Source organism: Vipera ursinii, assembly GCF_947247035.1.
Source record: "Vipera ursinii genome assembly, contig: scaffold_217, whole genome shotgun sequence".
NCBI lineage: Eukaryota > Metazoa > Chordata > Lepidosauria > Squamata > Viperidae > Vipera > Vipera ursinii.
The window spans coordinates 28,974-37,781 of record NW_028148163.1 but is presented as its reverse complement, the minus strand read 5'-3'; the positions used below and the strand labels follow the sequence as shown (position 1 = coordinate 37,781).

General features: G+C 54.4%; 1 protein-coding gene across 1 annotated transcript; it reads right to left on the bottom strand.

The window, feature by feature from the left end:
- Positions 1 to 200: 200 nt before the first annotated feature.
- Positions 201 to 7,570, bottom strand: SHBG (sex hormone binding globulin). The gene is made up of 8 exons (XM_083380290.1): positions 7,466 to 7,570; positions 6,375 to 6,490; positions 5,219 to 5,408; positions 4,444 to 4,605; positions 2,687 to 2,858; positions 2,402 to 2,550; positions 1,146 to 1,365; positions 201 to 446 (listed from the first exon to the last, which is right to left on the bottom strand). Exons 1-8 carry the CDS (start codon positions 7,565 to 7,567, stop codon positions 289 to 291), a joined length of 1,269 nt encoding a protein of 422 aa, XP_083236416.1. The 5' UTR covers positions 7,568 to 7,570; the 3' UTR covers positions 201 to 288.
- Between the last annotated feature and the right edge of the window lie 1,238 nt (positions 7,571 to 8,808).

The following is an 8,808-nucleotide window of genomic DNA, read 5'->3' as shown; positions in this document are numbered from 1 at the left end:
GGATCCAACAAAGACGCTAATTCTGCAAACTTGGAACCCATAGGAGATTACCATCATTGCCAATTCCCACAATTGTCTGACAACACAACTACAAGCTGTCTTGGCACCCAGCCGTTCATCAACCATGCGGGCAACAATCACACCCCTTCCCAGGGTTGCGGCTACGGGAAGTTAGCTATCACCACACATGTTCACGGATGGCTGGACAGAGAGACGGCAACAGGCATGCCCAGGTGTAGAAAAATTGCCCGGGCGTGCATGTGTGCGTGCAGTAGCACCACCGTCCCTTTAATGCCCATCGTTCACGTCGACTTTGTTTTCCACGTTCCCGGGGCAGCTGTGTGCCGAGATCGAGTTGCTCCTGTACTGAGCGTCATCGAAGTCCAGTTCGTGGCCTTGAACCCGGACGGTGTTGAGGCAGCCCTGGAAACAAGATTTTTCCTCTCCTGAAATAAAGATATATTTTAAAAAAGGAGTCAGAAATAATAGAAACCCACCAGAATATACATCCGGCTGCATTTCCATGCATCATTAGCCTGTGGAACTCCTTGCCACAAGATGCTGCAAATATAATCCGGGTTGACCTAGTGACCCTTCAAACTTACAAGAGCCTTGGAAAAAGGGACTTATGGCCATTTTTTACACTTATGAGCGTTGCCGTCTTCCCCGGGGTCACGGGAACAGCATTCGGGCCGTTTGGCAACTGACTCGTATTTATGACGGCCGCAGCGTCCCGGGGTCAGCGGAAGAGGGCGGACTCGCTTAACAACCGGGTTACCGACTTCACGACTGCAGTGATTCGCTTTGCGACCGTGGCGAGAAAGGTCGCAAAATGAGGCCAAAGCTCGCCTGGCGACTATCTTGCGTAGTCGTGGAAATCCTGTCGCCGTATCAGAAACCCACCAGGGTATACGTTCCAATGCCTGTGGAACTCCCTGCCTCAAGATTCAGGAGGCGCACAGCTCTTCAGCAGAGCGAGATTGTTTTTATATTAAAATTGATATGCCGCCCATCCAAGCGATTTGGGGGTGACTCACCCCCTCTTTTTAGCCGGAGTTAAGGTGAGATCTGGCTACACCCACCCACCTGCCCCCTCCCATCCCCCGTGCCCCTTTTTGTGGTCCACCCCTCCCGGGAAGATGTACCAGATGCTCCCCCAATGACCAGGTTTCCCCTGGCGCTCAGCCAGACTTCCTTCAGGCTCTGGTAATCGTCCACGGGGGTGGGCTTGCTGATCTCGGTGTCGCCCAGACGCAGCGTGAAGGAGGAGGGGGTGAGGAGGAGGAGGAGGGGGGTGTCCAGGCAGCCCCCCGCAGGGAGAGGAAGCAACAGGAGCGTCTGGTTACGCAGCTGAGCCGTCAGATCCTAGAGGGAAGGAGAAACCACAAAGCGTGTTGAGGAGGGGGCCGGGCTGAGTGGACTTGCCCTGGTTCTCCCCCCCCCGCATTCCCCCCTCCCTCTGGGGAAGGGGTCCACAGCACCCACAGGCCCATGATGCCCTGCACACCAGCCTGGGTGGGGGAGTGACTCAAGTCTCTCCCCACTTGGGACCCTTCACTCATTCCTTCGTTCGTTCATCCACCCGCCATCCATCCATCCCTTCGCCTTTCCAGCCTTCCTTTCCTCTCTCCATCCTCCCTTTCATCCCTCCTTCCAATTTTCCCTCCATCCCTTTCATCCCTCCATCCCTTCGTCAAACTTTCGTCCATCTTTCCAACCTTCCTTCCTTCCATCTACCCTTCTTTCCTTCCATCCCTCCTTCCATCTATCCATCCCTCCTCCTAATCTTCCATCCCTCCTTCTTCCTTTCACCCATTCTTCTATCCATCTTTCCATCCATTTGTCAAACCTTTGATCCTTCTTTCCAACTTTCCTTCCTTCCATCCATCCATCCTTCTTCCTTTCATCCTTCCAACCTTAAATCCACCCTTCCTTCCTCCCATCCTTCCTTCCATCCATCCCTCCATCCATCCTTCTTCCTTCCATCCTTCCTTCCTTCCATCCCATCCCTCCTTCCTTCCATCCCATCCCTCCTCCCTTTCATCCATCCGACATCCCATTCATCTTACCAACCTTCCTTCCTTCTCTCCCTCCTCCCATCCCTTCTTCCTTCCTTCCTTCCTTCCTTCCTTCCTTCCTTCCTTCCTTCCTTCCTTCCTTCCTTCCTCCCACCTGATCACGTGACAGAAGCTCACATGCTTGTGGCTTTCCCCACACAGTTGTGACTTTTTGGCCCCTCCCGGCAGTCACTCCTGGCAGCCCAACCCATCTGGCCTGCACCCCGACAGCCAGCCAGCCCTGCCTCCCCCTCTGGCACTGTGTGTGTGTGTGTTTCTGCTACCAGCCATCCGGAACGGGGGGGGGGGGAGAGGCTCAGATGCCTCCGCCTGTCCATCCTCACCGTGCGCTCCAGGGCCAGGCGCAGGACCGGGCGCTGCTCCTCCAAGGCCCAAACGGCCAGCAGGGTGCTGAGCTGGGGGGCGGCCCTGATCCGCAGCTGCAGGGAGAACCGCCAGTGGCCGTCGGTGGTGTTGAGCCCGCTGGGGAGGTCTGCGAGAGAGGAGGAGGAGAAGGCCACGGCTGGCGCCTCTGGCGGCTGCCACCGCCCATGCCCACCCCTTGGCGAGAGACAGGACCAGGCCCTCCCCCATCTAGGGACTCCACAGCCCCTGGTGCCCAGCCGTACCTGACAGTGGAAAGACGGCCAGTCCGTCGCCAGGGAAGAAGCTGCCACGCTGGACGGTGGTCAAACAGACCTTGGCCTCGCGGTCCTGCAGGGACCCCCCTTCCTCCCGCCAGGCTCGGCTCGTGTTCAGCCAGTCCCAGCGCCTGATGCAGCCGTCCAGCGCCGGGTTCACCTGCAGCGCCCATCGGTCGCAGGGTGATGGGGGGGGGGAGGAGGAGGCAGGATGGGGAAAAGACAAAAGACCCTCTTGAAATTGGGGCGGGGGCGTTTCGGGGAGGAGGGGGGGCGGCAGGGAGATCCTGGCGTGGAAGGGTGTTGTCGTTTCAGAGGATTGTGAATCATCGTGGTTTCGCAGGGGGTCCTTAGGACTGTAAGGGGAGCCTGACCATCCCAGTCATTAAGTCGTGACGGTCGTAAAGTGGGCGGATCACGCGTCTGACCCCGTTTTGCAAAGATTGTTTTTGGGGCGACTGTAACTTGGAACGGTCGTAAGTCAAGACCAGTTGCAAGTTGAGCATCTCTTCCTGTTTTGAATTTTATTATTCTGTTCTCCTGTTCTATTATTCTATTCTATTCTGTATTTTATTATTCTATCTGTATTTTATTATTCTGTTCTATTCTATTCTGTATTTTATTATTCTATTCTATTCTATTCTATTCTATTCTATTCTATTCTATTCTATTCTATTCTATTCTATTCTATTCTATTCTATTCTATTCTATTCTATTCTATTCTGTATTTTATTATACTATTCTGTCCTGTCCTGTCCTATTCTTATTATTTCTATTTCTAATCTATTCTGTTCTTTGCAATAAATTCCAGTATAGCACAATGGGACAAATCCACAATGGCTCATAAATGATGCTTTATGGCTAGTGAAGAGTTTGAATGGCTCAAACCATGGCTCAAACAAGCCATGATTCAAACACCCAGCCCAAAAGCTTTAGACAGTTGGACGTCTCTCGCAAGCGAAAGATTTGGCTATGTGTTTTGAGCTAGGCGCAGATTCAAATCCTCACTCCCCCCCCCATTCTGACTCTGGATCCGTTATCCTTATCTCCCCTGACCCACCTTGCCTGGCTGTTGTGAGAATCAAAGAGAGAGAGGATGAAAAATGAAAGAGTTTCTGATTACTTTAGAGCAGTGTTTTCAAGCTTGGGAGCTATGAAAAGTGTGGACTTCAGTTCCCAGAATCCCCTGGCACTAATGTGTTCCATTTATTATTTATTTATTTATTTATTTATTTATTTATTTATATTTATATTTATATTTATATTTATATTTATATTTATATTTATATTTATATTTATATTTATATTTATATTTATATACCGCCCTTTCCCGAAGGACTCAGGGCAGTTTTGATGTGTATATACCAGGGGTAGGCAACCTCAGCTCTTTTATGACTCATGGACTTCAACTCCCAGAATTCCTGAGTCAGCTGACTCAGGAATTCTGGAAGTCCATCAGTCATAAAAGAGCCGAGGTTGCCTACCCCTGGTATATACCCACTGTGGCCTGCTTACTCTCTTATAATCCTTTTCTTTGCAATCTCTCTGCTTAAGGGTAGGAGGGGGGGGAAACAGGTATGGCTGGCTAGGCTAGGGAATTCTGGGAATTGAAGTCCAGATTTCTTAAAGCTCCCAAGCTCGAGATAAACTGGTTTAGAGAAAAGATGGGGAAAGGAATCCATTGGGGACTTCAGGCCATTTTGGGTCTTGCGGTACGGACGCCGGAGGACAGAGTTCCGCCTTACCGGGACCAGCAATTCAATCGGCAGGATGAACATGCCTCCCACCCCGATGCGCATCTGAGGGGTGGTCCGGTTCACAATCGGCTGGGAGACGTGGCTGAGAGTGAGTTGGTCATCTCCGTCAACCACCAACATTATGACGTGTCCTTCGTTCTTCACCGTGATCTGTCCGGGAAGCACAGGAGAAGTCGCATACAGGGACAGAGGAAGAGGAGGGTCAGAGAGGATCGGGACCCCCACCGGAGGACGTGGGAAACATGGGGGAGGCAGGGGCTCTCCTTTAGCTGATAGGTAGTCCTTGACTTACGACCGGCTCCATTTCAATGCATCGTTAGCCTGTGGAACTCCCTGACACAAGATGCAGCAAATATATAAGCATAACCTTTGACTTACTTACTTGTTTAGTGACCGTTTGAAGTTACGACGGCACTGGAAAAAGTGATTTATGACCATTTTTCGCACTTATAACCACCGCAGAATCTCTGCAGTTATGTGATCAAAATTCGGATGCTTGGCAACTGACTCATATTTACGATGCTCGCAGGGTCCCGGGATCACGTGATCCCCTTTTGCAACCATCTGACCAGCAAAGTCAAGGGGGAAGCCGGATTCGCTTAACAGCCGCACAATTCACTGTACGACCACGGTGATTCGCTTAACAACGGTGGCAGAAAAGGTTTTGAAATGAGGCGCTACTCGCTTAACAACTGTCTCGCTTAGCGGTAGAAATGTTGGTCTCGATTGTGGTTGCAAGTCGAGAACCCGCCTGTCGTCTTACCCGATGCCACAGGCCGTCGTTGAGATGTCGCCCTCCGGAGACGGTGAGGTTGGTGAGGGAGTTGTGGATCTGTATGATTGGTTTCCCCTGACGCAAAGCGAGGACGAACCAGTCGGAGCCGGGAGCAGTGTCCCCGTAGAAGATGACCCCTTCCGGGTCAAAGGTCCGGAAGTCGAAGGAGGAAACTGCACTGGGGGGGAGGAACAGGGAGGGTCGTCTCAAGGGGGGAACCAGAGGGGGGGATCTTGATGCAGACCCCTCCTGGATGGGGAAGACACAGCCCAGCCCGGTCCGAGGGTGGTCCCCATCCTTGACTTCTCTTCCACACCTCCCTGTCTCTCTCTCCCCTCTCCCTCTCTCCCACTCTATTTCTCTCTCTCCACTCTCCCTCTCTCCTCTCTCCCACTCTTTCTCTCTCCCTCCCGCTTTTTCTCTTCCCTCTCACTCTCTCCCGCTCTCTCTCTCCTGCTCTTTCTCTCTCCTGCTCTTTCTCTCTCCCGCTCTCTTTCTCTCTCCCCTCTCCGTCTCTCCCTCTCTCTCTCCCCACTTACTCTCTCCCACTCTTTCTCTCTCTCTCTCTCCCGCTCTTTCTCTCCTGCTCTCTCTCCCTTCCCCTCTCTGCCCCCTCTCACTCTCTCCAACTTTCTCTTTCTCCTACTCTTCCTCTCCCTCCCTCCCTCTTTCGCCCTCTTTCCTTCTTTTTCTTTCTCCCTCCCTCCCTTTCTCTTTCCCTTCCTTTCCCTATCTCCCTCCCTTTCCTTCCTTCCTCTCCTTCCTCTCCTTCCTTCCTTCCTTCCTTCCTTCCTTCCTTCCTTCCTTCCTTCCTTCCTTTCTCTCCTCTTCTCCCTCTCTCTCTCTCTCCCTCCCCCCCCCCTACTAAGGATCACACCAACCCCCGCACTCCTCCTCTCCTGCGGTGGCTTCTTCACCCTCTCCGACAGACCCTCACCCCAGCTGCTCCGGGACCCCACCGGGGGCTCGGCGCGGCCTCGCAGCAGCCGCCTGGCAGCCTTGCGTGGCATCCTGGCAAAGCTTTGCGCACCTCTTGGAAGGAAGCCGCGCTCCGCGGGTGGGGCGGGGGAAAAAGAGGGAGGAAGCCCCTTGCCCACGCCCCCTGCACCCCAGCCCCCCAGCCCTCCAAGGCGTCCTCCCTTACCTGGTGACGGTTCGCAGGTCAACGAAGAGGCTGGCGGTTGGGAAGGGGTCTCCCCATCTCTGTCCCAGGTTCAGCCCCCCGGCTTCCACGGCCGAGCCTCGGAAACAGGCACCCAGCTGGAGGCGGGGGAGGAAAGACCGGGCATCAGCCTCGGCCGCCCGCCAGGGGGCAGCAATCCACTGGCCGAGAAACAGAAGCCGCGCAGTACCCGAGCGCGCCGCTAGGGGAGGGGACCGCGCCCGCGGAAGGCGCGCGGCGAGCTTTGAGCCGCGCGGGGGCAGCGTTGCTCCGTCGTGGGAACGGGCGCGGGTGGGGCGGGGAAGTCCGCCATTCCGCCCGCGGAGGGGGGGGGGGAGTCGCTAGGAGTCGGGAACGACTGGATGACCTCACCCGCTGCGGAGGACTCTAGCCAGCTTGCTCCGTTTCCCTTTTTTGCAAAAAAAAAAAAAGGGGGGGGGATCCTCTCCATATCAGCCTCGACCCCCCACCCCCACCCAACCCCCTTCCCCCAGGCGGGATCCTGAGCTTCCTCCGGGGAGGAAACTCAACAGGTGAAGCTGCTGCCTGGGTGTTCCGGGCCAGCGGAGAAAGGCCAAGCTGGGGCAGAGCACGGAGCAGGAAGGGGCCTTGGAGGTCCTCTAGTCCAGCGTTTCCCAACCTTAGGAACTTGAAGATGCGTGGACTCCAACTCCCAGAATTCCCCAGCCAGCTGGCTGGGGAATTCTGGGAGTTGAAGTCCACGCATCTTCAAGTTCCTAAGGTTGGGAAACGCTGCTCTAGTCCACCCTAACCCAATCCCATTCTGGACCAAGGGCGGTCCGGTTCTAGAAACGGAACCGGCGCTCTTTTGCAGGCCCACGTGGGGGCCCAGAGCCCCTTCCTGTGCCTTAGCGGCGTAGCTGGGCCTCCCCTGTTGAACTGCGGCCCGCACTCCTGATAGGAACAGCTTGGCTGGCTGAAGAATTCCGGGAGTTGGAAGCCCACCGGCTTTAAAAGCGGCCCAGGTTGAGGACCCCGTGGCCTAGCAGGGGGTTGGACTAGAAGACCTCCGGGGTTCCCCTTCCAATTCTGGAATTCCGCAATCGACTCACCTTCAGGGCGTCCCTCTCCTCTGCCTCTTGAATCCGGTCCCCCATGGCCCAGGGGGGGCCGGGGGCCACCAGCAGGATCAGCCAGGCAGCAGCTGGGAACATGGCTGGCGCAGAAACTCCACAGGGACTGGAAACGGCTGTGGTCAAATTCCAATTTTTCTGATCCTGTTGACATAAACTTTTCCAGGGGTCAAGGCCCCTCGTCTGGCCAGGCTGCAGGCCGCTCTGCGCCTTAGGCAGGGCCCACCCCTAAGGCCTCACCTGTCTTTGGGGAAGGGTCCTGTCTTCTCCGTCAGGTTGGATGAATCGATCTGCAGGCAGCCAAAATCAGAATGGGCCCTTGGAGGTCATCTAGTCCAACCCTGGCCCACCCCCACCCCCGCTCAAGCAGGAGATCAGCCTACGCCATTTCGGACAAGTGGCTGTCCGGTCTCTTCTTTAAAGCCTCCAGCGATGGAGCACCCACGACTTCCGGAGGCAAGATGATCCACTGATCATTAATAGAATTAACAGAGCTGGAAGGGATCTCGGAGGTCATCTAGTCCAACCCCCTGCTCGAGCAGGGGATCCTGTACCATTTCAGACAAGGGACTGTCCGGTCTCTTCTTAAAAACCTCACAACTTCTGGTGGCAAGCAGTTCCCCTGGTTAATTGTCCTCCCCGGTTAGGAAGTTTCTCCTTGATTCCGGGTTGCTTCTCTCCTTGGTGAGTGTGCATCCAGCCACCGTTGAGCCTGTTGCTAAGCGAGACAGTTGTGTGAAGTGAGTTTTGCCCCATTCGACGACCTTCCTTGCCACGGTTGTTAAGTGAATCACTGTGAGTCTTTAAGTGAATAACACAGTGGTTACGCGAATCTGGCTTCCCCATCGGCCTCGATTGTCAAAAGAGGGGATCGTGTGAGCTTGGGGACGCCATCATAAATAGGAACTAGTTGCTAAGGATTTGAATTTTGGCCAGGGGGATGCTGCGACGGCCGTAATTGTGAAACACGGCCTTAAGTCACAAACTGTTGTTAAATTGAGGATTACCTGTATTCTTTTAGTTCCCAGAGGCTGTTTAAACCAGGGGTCTTCAAACTTGGCCCTTTGATGACTTGTGGACTTCAACTCCCAGAATTCCTCAACCAGGCACAAATTCTGGGAGTTGAAGGCCACGAGTCATAAAAGGGACATAGTTCCCTCATGTTGGCTGAGGAATTCTGGGAGTTGAAGTCCACAAGTCATCAAAGGGTCATAGTTCCCTCACGCTGGCTGAGGAATTCTGGGAGTTGAAGTCCACTAGTCATAAAAGGGTCAGTTCCCTCACGCTGGCTGAGGAATTCTGGGAGTTGAAGTCCACAAGTC

What these genes read in the sequence shown, in the direction of transcription:
- SHBG (XM_083380290.1), bottom strand. Translation starts at nt 7,567, where the DNA reads ATGTTCCCAGCTGCTGCCTGGCTGATCCTGCTGGTGGCCCCCGGCCCC. An exon ending in AGGAGAGGGACGCCCTGAAG is followed by an intron (nt 6,491 to 7,465) that starts GTGAGTCGATTG and finishes CCCCGCCTCCAG; the next exon opens with CTGGGTGCCTGTTTCCGAGG. An exon ending in CGATTGAATTGCTGGTCCCG is followed by an intron (nt 2,859 to 4,443) that starts GTAAGGCGGAAC and finishes TGGGCGCTGCAG; the next exon opens with GTGAACCCGGCGCTGGACGG.